General features: G+C 60.0%; 8 protein-coding genes across 8 annotated transcripts; 5 read left to right on the top strand and 3 right to left on the bottom strand.

Moving 5' to 3' along the window:
• Positions 1-538: 538 nt before the first annotated feature.
• EHS24_003591 (uncharacterized protein) lies at positions 539-1,271 on the top strand (the record flags this gene model as incomplete). The annotated part of the gene is made up of 3 exons (XM_028619255.1): positions 539-631; positions 705-1,110; positions 1,165-1,271. 3 exons carry the CDS (start codon positions 539-541, stop codon positions 1,269-1,271), a joined length of 606 nt encoding a protein of 201 aa, XP_028472429.1.
• A 683-nt stretch (positions 1,272-1,954) lies between these two features.
• Positions 1,955-4,238, bottom strand: EHS24_003590 (uncharacterized protein; the record flags this gene model as incomplete). The annotated part of the gene is made up of 10 exons (XM_028619254.1): positions 1,955-2,523; positions 2,568-2,734; positions 2,822-3,081; positions 3,131-3,268; positions 3,322-3,376; positions 3,429-3,483; positions 3,543-3,567; positions 3,619-3,798; positions 3,839-3,934; positions 3,978-4,238. 10 exons carry the CDS (start codon positions 4,236-4,238, stop codon positions 1,955-1,957), a joined length of 1,806 nt encoding a protein of 601 aa, XP_028472428.1.
• Positions 4,239-5,378: 1,140 nt separating this feature from the next.
• On the top strand, positions 5,379-6,171 carry EHS24_003589 (uncharacterized protein; the record flags this gene model as incomplete). Its single annotated transcript, XM_028619253.1, has 2 exons — positions 5,379-5,855; positions 5,947-6,171. 2 exons carry the CDS (start codon positions 5,379-5,381, stop codon positions 6,169-6,171), a joined length of 702 nt encoding a protein of 233 aa, XP_028472427.1.
• Positions 6,172-6,804: 633 nt separating this feature from the next.
• EHS24_003588 (uncharacterized protein) lies at positions 6,805-10,752 on the top strand (the record flags this gene model as incomplete). The annotated part of the gene is made up of 3 exons (XM_028619252.1): positions 6,805-8,184; positions 8,240-8,399; positions 8,468-10,752. 3 exons carry the CDS (start codon positions 6,805-6,807, stop codon positions 10,750-10,752), a joined length of 3,825 nt encoding a protein of 1,274 aa, XP_028472426.1.
• Positions 10,753-11,345: 593 nt separating this feature from the next.
• EHS24_003587 (uncharacterized protein) lies at positions 11,346-12,062 on the top strand (the record flags this gene model as incomplete). The annotated part of the gene is made up of 1 exon (XM_028619251.1): positions 11,346-12,062. One exon carries the CDS (start codon positions 11,346-11,348, stop codon positions 12,060-12,062), a length of 717 nt encoding a protein of 238 aa, XP_028472425.1.
• A 145-nt stretch (positions 12,063-12,207) lies between these two features.
• EHS24_003586 (uncharacterized protein) lies at positions 12,208-15,872 on the bottom strand (the record flags this gene model as incomplete). Its single annotated transcript, XM_028619250.1, has 6 exons — positions 12,208-13,948; positions 13,991-14,523; positions 14,571-14,674; positions 15,245-15,295; positions 15,344-15,393; positions 15,475-15,872. 6 exons carry the CDS (start codon positions 15,870-15,872, stop codon positions 12,208-12,210), a joined length of 2,877 nt encoding a protein of 958 aa, XP_028472424.1.
• Positions 15,873-17,612: 1,740 nt separating this feature from the next.
• On the bottom strand, positions 17,613-18,166 carry EHS24_003585 (uncharacterized protein; the record flags this gene model as incomplete). Its single annotated transcript, XM_028619249.1, has 3 exons — positions 17,613-17,668; positions 17,712-17,882; positions 17,932-18,166. 3 exons carry the CDS (start codon positions 18,164-18,166, stop codon positions 17,613-17,615), a joined length of 462 nt encoding a protein of 153 aa, XP_028472423.1.
• Positions 18,167-19,146: 980 nt separating this feature from the next.
• EHS24_003584 (uncharacterized protein) lies at positions 19,147-20,232 on the top strand (the record flags this gene model as incomplete). Its single annotated transcript, XM_028619248.1, has 1 exon — positions 19,147-20,232. The coding sequence occupies one exon, from the start codon at positions 19,147-19,149 to the stop codon at positions 20,230-20,232; it is 1,086 nt and encodes a 361-aa protein (XP_028472422.1).
• Between the last annotated feature and the right edge of the window lie 268 nt (positions 20,233-20,500).

Here is a 20,500-nt window from a genome sequence, read left to right as displayed (position 1 = left end):
CGTGCCGTCCCATTAGAACCCAGTATGTCAAGTGTGTTCTGTGTGGAACAAGCTGCAACGCACAAACGGTAGCGAACGCTGGCGTCATCGACGGTGTACCGGTCGCAAGGAAGAGTTATTTGTAGATGGGCGTGCAAGTCCGTCATGGACCGTACAGTTCTTTGGCATGGTGGAGATGAAGCTTTCCCGGTGGCGCGTGATGCAGTCTTCTGTGTGCATCGTTCGTGCGTCCCGTGCGGTGCGAGTAGGGTGGGCAGGCGTCATTGCACACGCGCCGTGAGTGAGTTCTCATGCAGTCGATGCAGTCAGTGGGTCAGTGGGTCAGTGGGCAAAAAGACAACCCCATCCCCCTTGTGTCTTGCGTGTCCGTTACTCCAAACTCTTGTACTCTTGTACTCTTGACTCGACCCATCTCTCCCCGTCCCGACAAGCCCCACAACGGTCATTGTCGACGAGCCAAACTCGCTCTCCAGTCCTGGCGACCACCCCTGCCAGCGCTCCTGGAGTTAGTCGCCACTCCGACACACCACCACGACACATGGTCTCGCCGTCAAAGCTCAAGGCCCGGGGCCTGGCGCGGATTTCCTTTGCGCCGGGATCCAAGGACAAGGATACCGACAGCACCGCCGGGGTCAGTCTGTTGGTGGTGGTGGAAGAGGCGGCGGCTGCGGCTGGGCGACGTTTGAGCTGACCCCCAGATACAGTCCCCGCGCCAGGCCAACTTTCGCGCTCGCACCCCCATGCCCGCAGGCGATACCACACACGCCGCATCTGGCTCAATCTCGTCTCCGGCCACCGGTCCCAGCGCGCCGAACGCGCCCGGCCAGCTGGGCGCGCACACGCGGCCCGTGTCTGCTCCCAACTCGGACCACGACAACGGACCCACCCCAGCGAGCCCTCGTACCATGCGCACGGCGCAGGCCACTGGCGACGGTCATGCCAGCGCTGTGCCCCACACGGACGAGGCGCAGTGGGAGGCGCAGCGGCGCAAGGTCGAGGAGGCGTGGGCCGGGGCAGACGTCGTCGGTGAAGACGTGGGCGCGGCGTCGGGGCCTCCGTCGCCGTATCGTCGTACATCCATGTCTGAGTCACGCGAGCGCAACAACACCTGTGAGTTGGGTCATGTCAAGTGATCGGAGACGGGGCAGAGGCTAAACACGACAGTGACCTCGATGGGCGGCTCTGTGTCTGCTGTCTCCGAACCGGAGCGCGAGCTTGAGCACTGCAATCTCGGCCACCATGCGAGCGGAAACGGCACGGGCGGGAGTTGATCGGTTGAGAAGCACGAGCCGAAAGCAGCAAGAGGTCGCCGATGAGAGAGACTCTGATGGATGATGTGATGGATAAACTACGCGCTCTCCGGTGGCCCCAAGAGGCAAGGCGGCGGCGAGCCGCGAGAGACGTACATACATGCATGCGGCGTCCACTGAGAGACACAGGCGTCGACTTGTCGTAGCCCCACCTCTGTGGCCGGTGGCCGGGTGGAGACAGACGTCCTGAAGCCCCCAAGCCTAGTGCGTCATTGCGACGGTTGCGGCAAATACCACATGCCCGTCCATCGGTACAGTACATGCTCTCGTCGTAGTCAGCAGCACAGCAGTACCGCCGGGGTTACCAGGCGTGGGGCAGCAGTCACGGCGGGCAACGCTGGCAGTTGGCCAGCTGGGGCAAGGCTTGCAATCTGGCAAATGGGTGCATGCATCACCTTAGTTTTGCTATTCCATCGTGTATAAATAGCGCATATCCCCACGGATATTAGACGTTTAATTACCCCCGCCAAACCGGCCGTCCCCGCACACGGGTACACTGGCCACGGGCTCGAGAGTCCATGGCCCCACGCAGAATGACAAAACCCATGCCCAACGTACATTCACTGCATAACTGTTTCCCTTTCGGCTGCAAACTTCAACACCACTGATGGGGTCTGCCCTCATATTTTGCCCAATTTACCCGTTTACGCCTTCTCCTCCTCGTGAGCGTGGTGCCTAGCGTGAAGCTCCTCCACTGGCGCATCGACGCGGTAGGTCATTAGGGCCGACATATCCTCGACGAAGTAGATGAACAGGCAGGCCACGGCACCAAACGGCGCCGCGATGATAAAGACCAGGCGATAAGAGTCTGCGTAGCCCTGCAAAAGGCCGGCGGTTCCCGCCTGGATGATGGCGGGTGTGACACCAGGAATCGACTGGAGCGCCGTAGCGTTGGAGGTCAACATGTCGCCGACAAACTCGGTCGCGTATTCAGGCGAAAGACCGGCAGCAATCGCGGCGGTGGCAACAGACTTGGGGAGCTTGGTGCTGGCTGCGCTGCTCACGGTGGCAGTGTAAATGGCCATAAAGACCGTACCCGCCACAGCGCGGCTCGAAATCAGAACGGCGGTGGCGGTGGCGATCAGGTGGTGCGGCGTGGACAGTTGAACGCCGACGATGAGCAGAATAAGTGGAGCGCCCACGCCGATTCCCGCGAGCCCGTTGAACACAATGGCGTTTACCGAGTCTTTAGGCTGGATCGTGGCCAAGGCAGCTTCGATTGTCAGCGATATTGACACTGGGCTTAGAGCAACTTACCGATTCCTGCAGTGAAGATGGCGAAGCCAACCATGAGAGGAGCTCTGATTGTGCGACGCTTGGAGCTCCACACGCCGTACAGTACGGTCGTAGCACCACCGCACACCCAAACAGGCATTTGGCGCACACCTGCAAGCAGAGGGTCGCTTTCGAAGAGAGTCACGGTCCTGGAACGCGAGGGTCAGCGATTGTTCGAGAAAAGACTCTCTCTTTTTTTTTTTTCCAGACAAGACCCAAACCCAATGTGTACTCACAAAGCCGGGTAGAACAAAATCAAGGCAAACACCATGATACCTTCACAGAACATGACAAGGATGCACAGATGGAAAGTCCGCATAGCAAAGAGCTCGTGGTGCAGAATGCCAGTCTTTGTGCCCTTCCATTCGTACAGGCCGAACGCGGCCAAGAAGACGATGCCGAGAATAAGGGTGGAAAGCACCCTAGCGCTTGTCCATGGCCATGGGTTGTTACCGAGCGAGAGCGCAACCAACAGCAAGGTCAAGCCGGCACTGAGCTGTCCGTGGGTTAGAAAAGAACCTCACAAGCTCGTCATCAACACTCACAAGTCCCATTCCCGGCAAATCCAGACGACCAATCTTCTGCCCCAATGACAGGTGGTCCAGTGCCGTGTGGCGCTTGGGTGGCCGATACCCAAAGATAAGGCCGAGTACGGTTACACCCCACATTGCCATCTGGATCCACTAGATGTGTTGTCAGCTCGGTACTTCCATCGTCTAAAATTGGTAGAGCTCACATAAAAGTTGCGCCAGCCGCTGTGGGCGGACTTCCTGGTGAGGCCGCCTGAAATCCTTGGAAAACAAGTAAGCGCGTGAGGTAGGCGTACAGACTAGGGTCACCTACAGAGGTGCCACAGCGGTGCCGAAGCCGGCAGCAACGTTGATGAGCGACTGGGCAACTGGCGAGAAGTAAGCGACGGTTCTATTGCACCCGCAACCTCAACGGCACTACACTAACGAGGTCGCCATTTGCGTGGCAAAATCTAGACCGTTAGTAAGGTCTCGCTGTGCTGGTCACTTGACGGAAAACATACCTCCGAAGGGATGGCATACGCCAAGGGAGCCGCTGCAAAGCCAACACCGATGAGGATCTGAGCCACGATAACGCGGTAGATGTCTTTCGATCCTGGGGCAATGGCGGATCCAATGAAAGAAACAGTGCATGTTGCCACCAAGAGTGTCTTGCGAGCCTGGAACGTGTCGGAAGCAAAGGACTAGACTAGGTTCAGCATCCCACGGGAAACTCCAACTCACAATGACCGGTCCTCCGACAGCCTGGACAAGAGATAACGCATTGGGGATCCACGACGAGTGCGCCGCACCGTTGACGTCCGCGGCGAGGTATGTGAGCTGTGCCGTTAGCTCTTGTACAGCTGAAACGGAGAAAACTCACCACGGCGGGGGGTCCATTGAGTGCAATGACCTGCGTAAAGTTGAGCAGGAAAAGCGCAGCAAGCGCAATGTAGGTGCGATGGTGGAGGACTGGCTGTTCGTCCTCGTCCTTGTATTCGAGGTCGGCAGAGGCGGTGTCTGGCGTGTCTGGCGTCGACTCGGCAGTGCCACGGGCTGTCATTTCCCGATGCTCAAAGTCATCCTTGACCTCGAGGTCGTGTAGGGGCTTCTCGGAGAAGGCGGGGTCGGTGGCGGTCACCATCACGAAGCAAGAAAACACAAAGTGAGGATGGGGATGGTGGGGGGGAGATCAGATATGTGTGTCCAAGATGACTGACACTTATATACCGTGGCGACGACTTGGATCGCGCTGACTGACCAGAGCAACACACCCCACACTCGTCCCCACCCCTCTCGGTATCCCCACATTCCTTCCCCACATACCCTCATTTACATCCCCGCCCATTCACCCTCGGGCCTCGAGAGATCTTGAGGCGGCCCCCCGGGTGTACCTTCACGCGCGTGTAGCTCTTCCGTGTCCATGGCACTGCGGTACTGCGGCGCTCCACACTCCGTATCTGCACGGACAAACAGGGGTCGTGTTGGCCCCACAGTTGCCCCACCTTGGTCACCATATGTCTGAACGTCGGATCCAAAGGCCTACTACGGCCGCATTCCGTCGCCCCGTTTCCATCGTGTTCAAATACCTTCCCCCCCGGACAACATATGCGCGCGTCGCGTATGAATGCTGTGGTCAGCAGCGCCGACAGCACGGACGAAGGGGGCGGGGGCAATACCGCTCGCCCCACATGGTGGCGCAGCGGGGCTGGACACGAGACTGTAGCTCCCAGCAGACCTCCGTACCTACGTGGTGCACAGTATATAACCTGTCATAAAAGCCCGCCGCTGGCTGTGGTCGGATGGCAGTACGACTTGGTTAGGCTCGGCAGCGGTCGACAGTGGCCATGAAAGCAATAAACCAGCGTTTTGCCAGGATCGGATATGATGTGGGCGGGTGTTAGATTAGCGCCAAAATGTTGCGCCGAATTGGGCCATGTTTTGAGTTTGGAGGCCGACGACGCGGGGGGGGCCTGCCAGCCTCTCTCGCCGTGCGTCGACGCCGCATATATGCTGTGCGATCGCTGAGAGACATGGATGACGCACGCGGGTGTGGGGTCGACAGCCCACGATGGATGGATGCATGCGTGCAGACCATCAGGTGACAGAGCAGGTCCCAAAGCGTTTTGTTGAGCGTGACAGACGATCCAAAAGAGAGGGCAAATCCCGCCCACCAAACGAGACTCGCACTCTCTCTCTCTCTCATGGATGCACGCAACGAGGTGCTTTGGACATCCTGCTTCTCTCTCTCTCTCTCTCATACACACACACTCTCTCACACGTCATGGTCTCCAGCGACGACAACCACAGCGACCATCCACCTCCGTCTCCCACAACCCCAGGCTCAGAGGAGGCCCCCCTCATACCACGCACCACACCTCCTCCTTGTCCTCCAGTCGCCCACCCCGACACCTTGGCTCGCCTCACAGTCGCCTCGGACACCAACCACGACCAGCAGCATGCTATCCGTCCAGACATCTCTCGCACCGCGTCTCACCAGTCGCGCACCCTCTCCCCCATCCCAGCTAGCCCACAGACAAGCCACCCTTCGTCACCTCGCTCAAGCTACCACTCGACCCGTGACCGTCCCGGCTCACGCCGTTCACCTCGCACCCCATCCCCAGTCGACGGCCCAAGCCGTACCCCGTGCTACACGCCTGCGCGCGACCACGACCGCCAGCAGTGTGCCGACGCGCGCTGGATCGCGACCATGACGAGGATTACATCGTCCAAGACGCATGCCGTCATGGGCTTCAACCAGGTGAGAGCGTGTGGAAATAACCCAGTGGCCAGTGGATGATCGGCGGGGCACCCGGATATACCGCCGCTGTGTGCTGACAGGAATCCCCCAGACACGCTGTACCCATCAACAGCAGCATGCGGCCGACAACACCCCCACGGACGGATGCACGACCTGCGCAGAGCTCATGGCTCACAGGGATACCCTCCTTGCCGAACTGGCGAGCATGGACGCTACCCTTGCCGAAGTCGAGACCACAATCGAAAAGGAAGTCGAGGAGACGCGCCGCCGCCTCGCCCCGCCCGCCCCTTACGCTGGCAGTGCTTGTAGCGCTTGATCACCAATCACGCGCATCAAGACCTCGTTTCCAAGTCATCTCTCAAAACATTTCAAGCCGTGCCGGCACGGACATCCCGATAATATCACAACCACTGTGTATACATACACCCCCAGATAATGAACATATAATGAGGACGCCCGGGCCACCGTGGTGGCGGTGAGTATGCAGAGACGCTATGGTCGTTGATGACTGGCCAGGCTCATCCACCCATGATGCACCATACCGCCCCGGCTGCACCAGAATTGACCTGGGGGGTACTGATACCGTATTCCATGGGGGCTTGATCCGACGTCCAGGCTGATGGAACAAGGTACCATCAGTGGTACCATTTTGCCACATAGATATCACCAGCTGATCCAGTGTGGGCGACAGACGGCTGACTTTTGTACGCCGCGAGGGGGAAGAGAATGGCCGTACAGACCCATACGGATGGGGTTTGATGGAAGAGAAGAGTGGATAAAAGCACACGATGTTCTGACCTTGTTCGATGGACCACCCCTCATTGACAACAAAAGTAGCATCTTCACACATAGCTGCACCTCGTCCCTACTCCCCTCCCCCCTTCTCCCTCCTTCCTGCCCAAGACCCCGTGAGAGTACCGGATCAGGGCTTCGCCTCCTCTCCCCCACCATGCCGCCGCGCTCGCGCATTCCGCGCGCGGCCAGCTTCAAGGACCTTCCCAAGAACAAGACAGACCGTACCGAAAATCAAGAAATCCCCGAAAACAGCAACCACGACAACCACGACAGCGCCAACCGCCAGACCAACACCCCGAACCACACCCGTCAACTCCGTCGCGGCCTCAACCGCCCCTCGCCTCCCGCCGCCTCTTCTGCTCGGACGCGCACTGTGCGGGAGCTCAGCAACACCCCGTCTCCGGATGATGGGGTGAACAACTCGCCCGCGAGCCAGATCTTTGCTCTCACCCGCATCCCTGGCCCTAGTGCGCGCCCTACCAACGCAAACGCAAATCACAGCTCTCCCCTTGCCGTCATTGACGAGAGCGATGTCGACCCCGATGTCACTCATGGTCGGGCGGCCGCGCCCAACGGCACTGCCACGAGCCTCGCCCGCCGTGGTGCACCCACTGCCAACTCTGCGCCCAGCGCACCCTCGAGCCGTGGTCCTGCAGCTACTCGACCCTTGGCAACTCGCGGCCGTGCTCGTGCAGGAACGCTGAGCGTCACTGCCAGCGAAGTCCGCAAGAGCCTGCTGGCTGCCGACCGCACGCCGGCGTTCCTCAGGCTTCAACGGTCGCCCATGCCGGCCAGCCCCGACTCGGACGGCGCGGACGCGGATATTAGTAATGTCATGAGCGTCGACTCCCCCACGGCACCGCAGCAGCCGTCACCGTCTTCGAGCAGTTCGGAGAGCAGCCCTCCCGACAGTCCCACTCCTGCGTCTAGGAGCCGTGGCGGCAACCTCTGGACCGCTCACGATGGTTCTGCCGATGATGAGGCCATCGAGGACGGTGACCGCCACCAGGAGACCAACATGTCCGAGTCTGCCAACGACGCGGACAACGACACGTCCAACTGGGACCTCAAGAACGGCAACGATACCTTTGCAGTGGAGAGTGACCACAGCCACGAGCTCAGTGATGCGTCCAGCGATCACCTGATCCCGCCGCGCCCCAATGCACCCACCCCTCGCTCGGCTTGCGGTACCACTCGCGACCGCCGTCCCAGGCTAGTTCCGATGAGTGTGGCGGACATGTTCGACGCGGCGGGAGAGACTACGGCAGCCGTTTCCGTTTCCGGTTCAGCATCGACGGCTACTGCGAGCTCGACTCCCGACAAGAACCCCTCGTCTTCGCCCGTGACCAGTCCTGAACAGTCTACGAGCGGAGCCAGCGGCCACGCTACTGGGACTTCTTCCTCCGGCCCCGATATCGAGGCTGACCAGGCCACCGACGCCGAGGAGATCCTCAACCGCATGATCGCCGAGCTCGACCAGCCCCCGCCTCGCAACCGCTCGAGGTCCCAGTCCACCTGCGTTGTTCCGTTCCGCGTGAGTTCAGGTATCCCGTTTTTACCAAGAGGTCTCAGCACTGACCAGCGACCAGCCGCAGCCGTCAGCATTCGAAGCTATGCGCTATGCCATCACGCCGCTCCCGCCCACGCCTGACGAGATTCACGAGCTCGAGGCCAGGGAACGGGATATACGCCAAGCCCAGGTCCACGATGACGATGTGGTGTACGAGAGTGGGTCTGAAAAGGAAAACTGTGAGTGGCAGCTGGAGAGCCACTCTGCTCAACTGCCACCATGAGACTATGTTGCTGACCTTGCACAGCCCCGCCGCTGGTACGTGCTCGAGAGCACCGGCCTGCTCCTTCCATCCACCCGCTGGGTTCTCTCAGCCACCGCAGTTCTCATACGCATCTCAACGACATGCGTGCTCGTCTGGCCTCAAGCACCGCGTCGACCTCCACCACTCCAGCATCTCCGACGGCTACAGCCGCTGCCAACCGTCCTCCGGCTCTGGTGGAACCGTACATCCCCAAGCGCCTGGATCACCGCCAGATGTTTGATGAGCTGGACCCGACCCCTCCGAAGTCCATCTATGACTATGACAATGGCAACACCAAGGAACTGGCGCGTCGCGCGTCGACGTCGTCACTGTCTGGGGTTTCTGGTGCGAAGGTCAGCTCTTCTACCTCCGCTGCCAACGACGTCCCGGCTCCAGCTACACCCCAGAGCAGCCGTAAAGACAAGGGCAAGGCCAAGGCCACCGATGAGAAGCGCGAACGCCATGCCCCCGGTTTTGATATCTATCGGGACCCGCCGCCCAAGGCCCGCATCAAGGAGACGCTCGCATGGGGTGATGGCCTCTGGAGCTTTGACCGGCCCGAGAAGGTTTCCCCTGTTGAGGTCTCGGCATACGACGTTATCCACACTCGCACACCGGAGCCCGAGCCCGTCCCCGCCCCCGTCGTGGCCGAGGAGCCCCAGCCCTCTGTCCAGGTCCAGGACAACACGTCGCTGGAGTGGCTGCACCGCCAGAACCCCAACCTGCCGTACCGCGACCCCGCGGAGTATGACGATATCTATGAGGATGACGACGACGAGCGTAGCAACCCCAGGTTTACGCTCTTTGCCCTCACCGGTATCGAGATGACCACCGCACCCCTCGCGAACAAGGACGTGGGCGTCGTTCCCCTGTTTATCAAGTCCAAATCGCATGTCCGTTCCAGGTCCACCTCGTCAGTCATCTTCCCCGCCACGGACGACGAGGAGACCAGTCTCGTACCTTCGCGCCCGACCAAGCACACGTTCCCCGAAGTTACTGTCGAAGAGGATGACGAGGCGGCGCTCATGCACGCCACTCTTGCCGCCGCCTCGGCCCGCACCGTGGCTGAGGACAAACGCGAGTTCCTCAAGGACTACAACGGCACGCTTGCGGGGCGCATCGACATGCTCGAGGAGCAGGACACGCTGCTCGACGAGACGAACGAGCTCCTCGCGCGCCTCAGGCGCATCGGTGACCATGGCCACTGGGAGGCGCCTCTCCAGACCCTCATTGCAGCCAAGAAGAAGCGCGACAGGACGCGCTCGGTGCGCAACACCACTCCTCCCCCGAGCCGCGACGCTAGCGACGACGAGGGGGACAGTGAAGACGACGAAGACGAGGAGCAGCTCGCTCGTCCGCACACCCGTTTCCGCATCAGGTCAGAGGGTACCCGCGAGGCTCGTTATCGCGACCGCCCGGACTCGGACCGGCACATCCGTCTCCGCCTGCGTTCCGAGACCGTCAGTACTGCCGACACGCCCAGCCTCAGCCGCTCCCTTGGTACTGGCACGAGCGTGACGTTTAGCGACATTACGGCCATTGACTCTCCCTTCACCTCGCCCACCCGGCCCAACAACCTCCGGACGCTGGTCAAGTCCAGGTCTAGCCGGTCCCTGGGCCGCGTCGGCGCCAACCCTCCCCTCACCCCTCTCACCCCCACCTCCATCCTCAACCTTCCGACCGAGTGCCACCGCCACACCCTCGCGAGCGACCACCTGCCCGCGACGCCTCCCGGAAAGCGCGAGTCCAACGCCCACCATATCGCTCGTCTCGGCGTCCCCTTGACGCCCAGCGCGACGCCGAGCCCGGAGCGGCCTGGCAATTTCCTTCGTCGTGGATCAAGCCGCCGTCGTCGTTCCCCCGAAGACTCGGTGTATGACTCGCCCTCGCCCCGTGGCACCACCGCTGGCTCCCGTACGTCGAGGGACATGACCCCGGCTTCCACTGGCGACACCGTGCCGGCTGCGGCCATTCTTCCGCCTGCTTCCCTCACCCGTAGCAACTCCGCCCGCACGGCCGCCGTAGCCGCTGCCGCTGCCGAGGACCAGCAGCGGTACCGCCGCTGGGGCCGGAACCGGAGCGACGAGCGTGCTGAACGCGTTCGTCTGCGCGACAGGCTGCGCCGTATTGTCACTCCTGCTTCCCACCCGGCGCCTCCCTCCCAGACCGTATCGCCTACCGTGGCCGCACCCGCCCTTCCTCCCAAGGAAGCTCCAGCTCCATCGCCGTCCGAGCAAGCGCTGACGGAGCAGTCGTACTGGTGCGATTCCGATGAGGAGAAGCGCTAGGCAGAACGTCCCGACCATTTTGTCACCACTCCGACACATTCTTCTAGATTTACCCAATGACCGAAACCTACAGTCGCCGACGACCTCACCCACACTCGTTCAACTACGCCCACAGACTCGCCGACTCCAGAGTTGGAAGCGCGACCACAGTCTCCTTGTGCTTCTGAATCACCACCCACTGTCCCTACTCCTTACTCATTTGTCGTCTCGCTACACACCAACTGCACCTGTCGGTACCGCACCATTCCACCTGCCATCTCTGGAAATTCCTCCCCATTGAGATCTTGGATCCACCTCCTTGGCCCTATAGATTCTAACGGGTTTCTTCTGTAGACTATACCTTGCCGCATACTCTTTACATATCCTTGTCATCCATACAATCCTCATTCCATGCATGCACCCATGAGCACTACAATTTAACTGATATTTTTTGGCATTTTAGCGACCAGCCATTCCAGGTCCGTGAGCTGTGGCGGAAGAGGGGTGGGTAAGCACCGCACCATTGGAGGGAATCGACAGGCGTGACGCGTTGGTGTGGCCAGTGACCTGCGCGCCACCATGGGTGATGGGGACAAAAACATCACAAACACGCCATGGGGCTTGCTTCTCTCTTCGATCTCTTCTCCATTACTCACGTCCGTCTCCTTCTATTCTTGACTCTCTCCATTCACCCACCTGCCTTGTACCAAGCACCACCATCGGCCGCCAGTCTTGACCTATTCCTCAGCAAGATGACGACCCTCCGCCACCCCCAGCAGTTCTCCTTCACTGCTACGGCCGATTTCCCAGTCTTCGTCATGGGATGCCCGTATCCAGACCAGCTTCTCCTTCACATCGTTCCCGCCCAGCCCGTCACCCTTGCGGCGTCCACAGCACAGTGCAAGGACAGCGCTCTTGACGGAATCTCTGCTGAGGACGAGCCGGCACCAGCACCCTCTGCCCAGGTGCGTGCACCGTCACCGCCATTAACAGCCCTGCAGCCAAGCAAGAAACGCCGTCGCACACGCCATCAGACCCCAGTCGCGCACAAGTCGTCCTCATCAACCACGTCCAGGAGTGCTGCCACGGCCGTTCCTCCGAGCACTGAAGCCACCAACCCAGTCTTCCACCTCAGTCCCAGTTCTCCGGCTCGTCCTCCCACCCAGGCCCGCCGCCGTGTTTCCTCTCACCGCCTCCGCGTCCCTTCCACCAGGTCTCACCCCGCTAGCAACACCCAACTGATGGCGCGGAACGACCGGCCGGCGTTGGGCGCCATGAGGACAAACTATGAAAATGTCTCCATCGGGCGCTGCACAGATAACTCGCACTGAGAACTGTGCTTTTCGTAGGCCAACATGCACGTTACGTAGCCACTATATTCATCATCACTAGACTACATCCCTACAGCCCAAAACCTGACACATGGAACCAACGCTCAAGACACATGACTCTGCTTCACTAACCCCTACCTACGGCCTACGGCCTGCCGCGCCAAGCGCCGGCGCCCCGCGCTGGCGGTCCACCACGTCCTGTAGGTCCAGACGGAGCACCAGCGTGCCACCCGCGGGGACCCGTCGGCGCCTGCGGGGGCGGACCTTGGTGGGGGTGTGGTTGGCCCCAGGAGGGCGCTTGCGGCGGGGCGGACGATGGGCCAGCTGCATACCCCGGCGGCGGGGGCGGGTAGTAGCCGGCCTCCTGGTGCTGCGGGGCCTGTTGCGGTGGGTACCCTGGGCGAGGTGGGGGTGCACCTGGCGCGCCTGGTCCGCCTGGTCCACCGGGAGGGCCATGGGTAGGGGGACGCTGAGCGGCCGCAGCCCTGGCGGCCGCGGCGGCGATAGCTGCCGGGTCGAGGTTGGCCATGAGCTGCTGAATGTTCAAGTTGGGTGGCAGGACTGGACGGCCTGGACCGGGGCCGACGGGAGCGGCGTGCTGCAGAACGGGGCGGGGCGGGCCAGGAGGACCGGGTGGGCCGTGCGCAGGGGGACGCAGGCCAGGCGGCCCGGCGTACGCGTGCGGCGGCGGCGGCGGCCTGGCAGCTGCGCCGTCGGCGGGTGAACGCGCCGTGGATGTGGGGGTATCGCGCCCAACGAGGAAGACACCAATCATGAGCGGTTCGGTCCGCTTGGCTGGGACGGAAAAGTTGTCAATCAGGCCAAAGAGGTCAGGCACCTCTGTGTCGGGCTCGAGCGGGATGAGGTACAGCTCACGCGCGGCGCCGGGAGGAGGGCGGTCGCCGTATGGGTGGTAGAGGCCGTGGCGGCCACGTCCAATGTGGAAATTGACGTTGGTCGCCCACGCCGCCTTTTGCTCGGAAGTGGCGCTCGGGTCCACCGTAAACGACACGACGACGAGCTCGCGGGTACGATCCAGCCGACGGTCCGCAAGGTACTGCAGTGACTTCCAGGTGTGGACGCGACCAGTGATGGAAATTTGCGTGTGCGGCAGTAGATGTTTCCAGAAGTTTGCTGGCGGGGTGGTGCGACCGGCAAGCTGGCGCAGCTGGACAGGTGCCGTAGACAGCGACTCGACGGCAGGGTTACTCATGCCGCCAGACCACAAAACGGGTTTGGCAGTGAACGCGTCCCATTCGGGGTTGCTGTCGTCGAGTCCATCATTGTAGTCAATCTCCTCGGGCACAATGTCGCTCAGGTCAATGGCGTCCTGGTCGCCGCTGATCTCCAACTCATCCTCGGCAGGTGACTTGGCGTTCTCACCGCCCCACGCTGACGATATGCCTGGACGCGCGGAAGGCGAGGGTAGGGTTGCAACTGAAACTTTGCGGGCAGGTGGCAGAGGGGTCTTGGGAGGGTGCGGGGAAGCGATGACGTCTTTGCCGCTGTCTTCTTTGGACTCGGCAGCGGAAGGTCGGCGCACGACTTCGGGGTCCTCGTCGACACCAGCCTCGCTCTCGCGGCGTCTTGCCTTGGCCTCTTGTCTTGCGAGCTCTGACATTTCCGTCTCATGCAGACCCTCCTTGACGCTCTCGAATCCATCGCGACCGATACGCACACCACCCTCGTCTTCTCTGACTCGCACGGTCTGTCGCAAGGCCTCTTGCTTGGCGGCCTCGAGAGTCGCGAGCTGCTCGGCTGTCGCAAGCTCTAGCGAAGTGAGGAGCGCCATCTTGGCAGGCGTGATGGTACCGTCCACGATGGAATCACGGAGCTCGGGTCGAAGGGTCTTGATGAGGGACGAATGTAACAGGTTGAACTGCGCTCTGCACCGTTAGCACTATATCACTTCTGGCCTGGAGACTCACTTGTAACGCCCACCAGCGTGCTCCTTGCCCTTGACAAACTCCTTGAAGTGCGAGAAGATGGTCGCCTCGACTTCGCCGCCGTACGTCGCAGCGGCGTCGGCGTCCATCTTGTCCTCGCCAAAGATGCTGCGCACAGTGGCCGCCATCTTGTCGAGCACATACTGTCGTGCTGGCGGAAGAGCGTCAGAAGTGGTGGCAGACGCGGCAGCAGTGGCTGGGACGGCTGACGACGGGCCTGAGGCGGACAGCTTGCGGGAAGTATCGATCGATGCACGCTTCCTGGGCGAGGCTTGGCGCGTGGTGCGACGAGGTCGCTTGCGCGAGCCAGCAGCATCCGAATACACGGACTCGGCCTCGGAAGGTGGTTCCTCGGCGTCCGAGCCCTCGTCGCTATCACTCGACGCCTCGGAGGCGTCTTCGGGCGCATGGTCGGCGTCGTTCTTGTCGTCCTCTTCCACGTCGTCCTCGGCTTCCTCCTTGGTCTCGTCGTCCTCCTGTTTCTTGGACTTCTTTGCCGTCTTGGCCTTCTTACGCTTTGTCTGTATAGGTCAGCACACATGACATACTCGCAAACACCTACAGTCTTTCCACCACTCTTGCGTCGCTTTGCTGGTGGCTCAGCGGCCTTTACTTCGACGTCATCTGGTGGCGCAGGCGACGGGTATCCCTCAATGTCGTACAGGTCTGTCGGCGTCAGGGGTGTCTCATACGCACGGACGCGGGAGAGTGGTTTTGGCTGTGGGGACAGAACGTTGGGTGGAACGCAGAAGCAAACACTGCAGGGGGTGGAGGACGACGAGTACGCGGTGAAAACAGCACAGCCCATGTCGCCTCAAGCTCCCTCTCGTCTGCTGGGCCAAGGTCTCCTCGATCCGTCGCAAGCCATGTCCCCCCACACGCTCCTCTCCCTCCCTCCCCTGGTTCGTGACGTCCACCGGTTGTGTGTGCGAACGGCATCCAGGCGCAGTAATCGTGCAGAGAGCGGCTCGAGTAACGCGTTTCTGAGAGAAAACAATCTACAACTATGGCCACATCCACACACATTCCACTGTTTACATACCCGCACAGACTTCTGTTTACCAGAAGCAGATGCAGACGCGTAGCGGTGGGACGGATGAGATGAGTGGTGTGTCCGTACATATGCACAACGGTGCGGTCGGGAGACGCCACGATGGCGGGCCCGGTCCATCACCGTCGGTGGGAGATGTCCGATACGTCGATGTGTCCGTGGGATCTGGGTGTATGGGTACTTACAGGTCGTCTTTTCACCAGTACGCTCAGCACAAGCCTGGCACACATACTTGTCTGTAGTCGTGTCAGGAAGAGTCCCAATAGAGGGTGCAGGAGACGTACGTATGCGCTCGGCCTCCTCCTCGGTCATGTCGACACAATCAAAGTGGAACCTGGGTGTCAGCCGACCATCAACCAGGCGAGATCCTGTCCACAGTCCCCCTCCTCAACATTGCACAGAAACAAGCACTCACCAGTCGTTGCAAGTCCCACACTCGATCATGGAACCCTCACGGTCCTCCTTACACACACAGTGGTCGTTTGTCTTCTTCGTCTTCCTTTTTGGCGGCGCGCGCGCACGGGTCTTGCCCTTCGGAGCAGTAGTGGTGCTAGGACCTGGCCCCGCGGCCGTTTCCTGTTCCTCTTGCGCTTCTACATGACCCTCATCTTCCTTTGATGCGGACTCATTGGCCTCCCCCTTGGCCTCCTCCTTGGCCTCTTCCTTGGCCTCGCGGTCGGTTGCTCGTTTGTCGCGTGCCGCGGCAAGGAGGCGGTCGGTGTGTTCGCTCTCCAGCGCACGGGCCGACTTGTTGCGGACTCGGGTGGAGGAGCGGGTTGTTCTTGTAGGTGATTCGCCTGTATCGTCTGCCATTTCTGGATTGTCAGAGGGGGAGAGGATGGATGGATGGAGGATGAAGGTTGACGGGAAGGAATGAAAGCTAGGCGAAGCACAGAGTTGAGTGTATGACGTTGTCAGCGGCGAGGGAGGCGCGTGATGGCAATACAAATAATATACACGTCATTTGGAATATTTGCTTCCGCTCCCGCCTCTGGGATGGCTTCTGTCTACCCGAAAGCCTGAGAGACTCTTGAGGCCTATGTGACACTCTTGGGAGACGTGCTCAAGATGGTTATGTATAGAGAGGAGGACATAGGCAGCTCTGCCAAAAACAGCAACGATAGGGTGGCATCCTCAGTGTATTAATTGTTCCCAAGTGGTGGAATGACCCGCTGGCTGATCGAGGATGTGGACAATATTACCACTAGTCAAGTGTTGCACGGCGCCAAAGGCCAAGCATCCCAATAACGTATCCCCGCTTGGAATCTTGGAATTCAATGCTTGCTACGGTGAATTCGTGTCGGTAAGTTTGTGTTAAACGACATTGTTGCTTTGGCGGCAAGGGACCGTGTTTGTGCACTCGGGTGGCAGTGAGGAAAGAACGAGGAGGAGAAGCTATGCTGTTATCGCAATCTCAATGCCAATCGCGCACTGAATGCCATAATCTGCACTGCGATGGTTATAACTCGCCGTCGAGTATGCCTGTTCATAGTTGCACAATGTGTCGGCCGGCATCGGCAGATGATGACCACTTCCATTTCATTATTTCTTATCAGAAAGAGCTATTAACTAGACAGTCCGACAACATACCTGTTCCCAACGCTCTCAAGCACTCTATAATGGACATTGAGAGTAGAATGTGAGGTACGAATGCGTCTACCTCACTTAAGGCTCAATCCCATGGCCACATTGCTTTATTCTGGACAGACAACGGAAGCTGCCACCATGTGATCCAAATCATCGTCCTCTTCCGCAGCTTACATTCCTCCAACGCAGCTGTTTATGACCGTGTTCCTGCCTCTCGGTTCCCCTACCCCACCTTCCTGTCATCTAAGTAGCGATCATTGTCCACCTCCTCGATGTCGGCATCGACCTTGACCACAAAATGAGAGGGGTGGTTTATGTCCTGCTTTTTTATCGTTGGCACTTACTCTCGCGTTCGTGGGGCCACTTTCGCTCTTCCTGGGGCCAAATACTTGTTTCATGTGCCATGCCTGCGACCTGAAGTCTATATAGTCGTGTTGGAATATCTGGGAAAAGGCAAAATATCGGTTGTGCTTGCCGGCCGAGGAAGCAAGTGGCAGCACGCACCCAGAAGCAAGCATCAAACCTTGATCTGCTGGCTGCGGAACAAAGAGGCCGACTATTGTAACCGCCGGTGCGCTTCTAGCCTCAACCGTTGGCAGTTGGCTGCCCCTCTGTTTATTCCGCATCACCCTTGTACCCTCTATGCCGGCATCCTAGGCTCTCTCATCTGTCACAAGATCACAAGCTGACGCACGTCTGGCGTTGTCAGTTCCAGTGGAGCGGGGCATCTGGGCTCGTCTCACGTCACCGGCCGCGACATCGGTCCGGTCTCCCGGCCCGTGCCTGGTTGGAGCCATTTCTCCATGCCCTCCCCCAAGTCGGTGTCCCGCGCTCGTCCAGCACCCAGCTCGCTCAAGCATACATACATCCCCATGCACATTGTTGGTTCTAATCCGTACACACACAGGCCCTGTCGCACGCTCATACCACTGCTCCGAGACGTGCAGTCTTTTTGTAATACCGCGTTTATGCCTTGGCGGCCTTCTTCTTGTATGTCTTGCACACATGTGAGACAATGAGGGCTTCTTGTCAGCAAACTCCGGTCAACTGTAAGGAAGGACTCACGGTATCCAGCCACACCCAGGCCACAGACGACGGCAGCAGCCTTGGACGACAGGTACGAGTGGTGGCGGAAGGGCTCGCGGGCGTGGACGTTGGTGATGTGGAACTCGATGAAGGGGATCTCGACGCCGGTCAAGGCATCCTGCAGAGCGACAGAGGTGTGAGTGTAGGCGCCTGACCGTCAGCATGACCCGGCGAGGCGATGGGGGAGCAGGGGACCTACCTGCGTTGATGATAATAGCGTCAATGCCCTCCGACCTGGCAGCGTGGATGCGGTCCAGGAGGGCACCTTCGTGGTTGCTCTGGAAAGCGACGAGCGAGCCGCCAGCCTCCTTGGCTGCTGCAGCTGCGGTGCTCTCAATGTCGGCCAGGGTAGTGGATCCATATTTCTCGGGCTCGCGGCTGCCGAGCAAGTTGAGGTTGGGGCCGTGGATCAGGAGGACGTTAATGCCAGACATTGTGGATGTGGATGGTGGATGCTGATGGTGTGGTGTCAACGTGACAAACCTTGTGTTCGAGCTATTTGTTTTTCTTTGCCTGGGTGCAGCTGGCTGGCGGTATGGCTCAAACGGAGACTCCAAGGTCCGTGTCGGCGTTGTCCCGGTGCCCAGGCAGTCTCCCATGTCAAGGACGGGGCCGATGGCACCGACTAGAATTCCCCACGCATACGCTTCAACATCACTACTTACTATACAGACCCAGTTTGCTCACTGTCGGTGACCTTGGATCGTGTCACGGCCATCTAGCGTCCGGTCCAGCATGAACGTCGGGAAAAACGTTCAGGATCAGCACGTGGCAGAGCACGTTTGCACCCTCTCTCCCACCAGATTCCAAAAGGTTACAGGGGGTGGACATTGCTGGGGCCGGGAGCGCCATGCACATGTGCACTGAGCAAGCGTCTCGCGATGAAAATAGCTGTTGCTGGCGTGTGTATGGGCTGTATGGGCTGGCCACCACCACTTCATCCGACACACCGTCCCGAGGATGACTCCGGTGTGGCAGGGATGATCCAGGCACGACTCCAAGGACCCAATCGAGATCGACGGGCAGGTGTTATCTGTTCAACTCTCGGTCGGAGCTTGCCAGCAGTATTGTTCCATACTTCCACGTGAGGGCTCGGCCACTTGGCCACTTGCCGCAGGCAGGGGAATCACATGTCGGGAGGTGTTAGGCTGTAGGTAAGCTGGGGCCGGTGGAGCCGATCGCAGGCATCTGCGGGGTGGAGCGGAGGAGTGTCGCGGCCTGGCCGTGTTCTTAGGTGACCTCCCAGGTATGTGGGGTCTGCTGCCTAGCTGCCTGGAAGATGGCTTTTGAATCCGGGCCGGCTACCGACGGTAGATAGCGAGCATCACGGGGGCGAGAGCGAGCACCACAGAAAACGCTTCTTATGTATGTCGCGTCCTGTTGAGCGCGCACCGTTACCCACCCACTTTTCACAATGGTAACTCCCGGTCCCCACCCGATCTTCTCCATCGCCTCGTTGTCGCTCGGCAGCTGCGTCCACCACACGCTCCCGACCAAGATTCGTGCCGCGGCAAAGCTCGGGTATGACGCTATCGAAATCTTCATCCCCGACTTTGAGGCCTTTGTCACCGAGGTCAACACTGGCGACCACGCCGATCTGTTCAGCAATGCCGACTGGGCAACGGTCACCGATGTCAAGAGCCTCGAGATGATGTGCGCCACCGCCATCGGCCGGTTGGCTCGCAAGAACCAGCTCAAAATCACATGTTTCCAGCCGTTCCGTCAGTTTGAGGGCTTTGCCGGTGCCGCCGACGCGGTCAAGGCTGGCCAGTCGCTGCCCCCACGCCTCAAGGTCGCGCTCGACCGCGGCGAGAGCTACCTTCGCCTGATGCCCGCCATGAAGTGTGACCTGTTGCTTGTCTGCTCCAACCTTCTTCCCTTTGACCCCGAGGATTTCACCACCTGGGAGCTGTATCGCGACGACCTGGTGGTGGCATTTGCCGAGCTGGGCCGCATCGCCGACAAGTACGGCGTCAACGTCGGCTTTGAGCCCCTCGCATGGGGTACCGCCGTCGCACGCTGGGAGCTGGTGTGGGAGGTCGTCGACCTCGTGAACCTTGACAACGTCGGCATCATTCTCGACTCGTTCAACTGCCTCGGCGCATCATGGGCCGACCCCTCGCAGCCTGATGGCCGTAAAGCCGTTCCCGAGTCGGAGCTCGCCGAGAACCTCGACAAGCTGGTCAAGACTATCCCTCCCTACAAGATCTTTTTGTATCAGATCGCAGACGCCGCCCGCCCGCCCTCACCTATCCAGGGCTACAAGACGTTCCCCAGCCGCATGCAGTGGAGCCGCAAGATGCGCGTCTTCCCCATGGAGCCCGAGGGCTATCTCCCGGTCCAGGACTTTACGCGCGCAATCCTGAAGATGGGCTACAAGGGAATCTGGAGTCTCGAGGTGTTCAACGCCAGTCTGGACGGTGTGGAGCCCGAGGTCGTGGACAACCACGGACAGCGTGGTATCGATGGTCTGAGGAGGTTGTACGCTGCGGTCGCTTAGAGTTATTATCAATGTTTTTCATGCCATCATTCTATTCATGTCCATTATGCTGGGTCCCCGGTCTTTTGTGGTGCACGCAAGGCAAGGGTCGACTTGCTTGTCGCCATCCATGACGACTGACTGCAACAATTATGCTGACCAATGAGTGGTCCTTTGGAAATGCCGTACCGGTCAGTTCCTCGGGGCCGTTGTCGACCCCATGGTGCACCACCACCCCGTGGAGGATAACAGTCACCTTGCAGTCACCATGCAGTCACCTTGCAGTCAC

Source organism: Apiotrichum porosum (genome assembly GCF_003942205.1).
Source record: "Apiotrichum porosum strain DSM 27194 chromosome Unknown scaffold_17, whole genome shotgun sequence".
Lineage (NCBI taxonomy): Eukaryota > Fungi > Basidiomycota > Tremellomycetes > Trichosporonales > Trichosporonaceae > Apiotrichum > Apiotrichum porosum.
The sequence above is the reverse complement of the archived record's forward strand: the minus strand, read 5'-3'. Positions and strand labels throughout refer to the sequence as shown.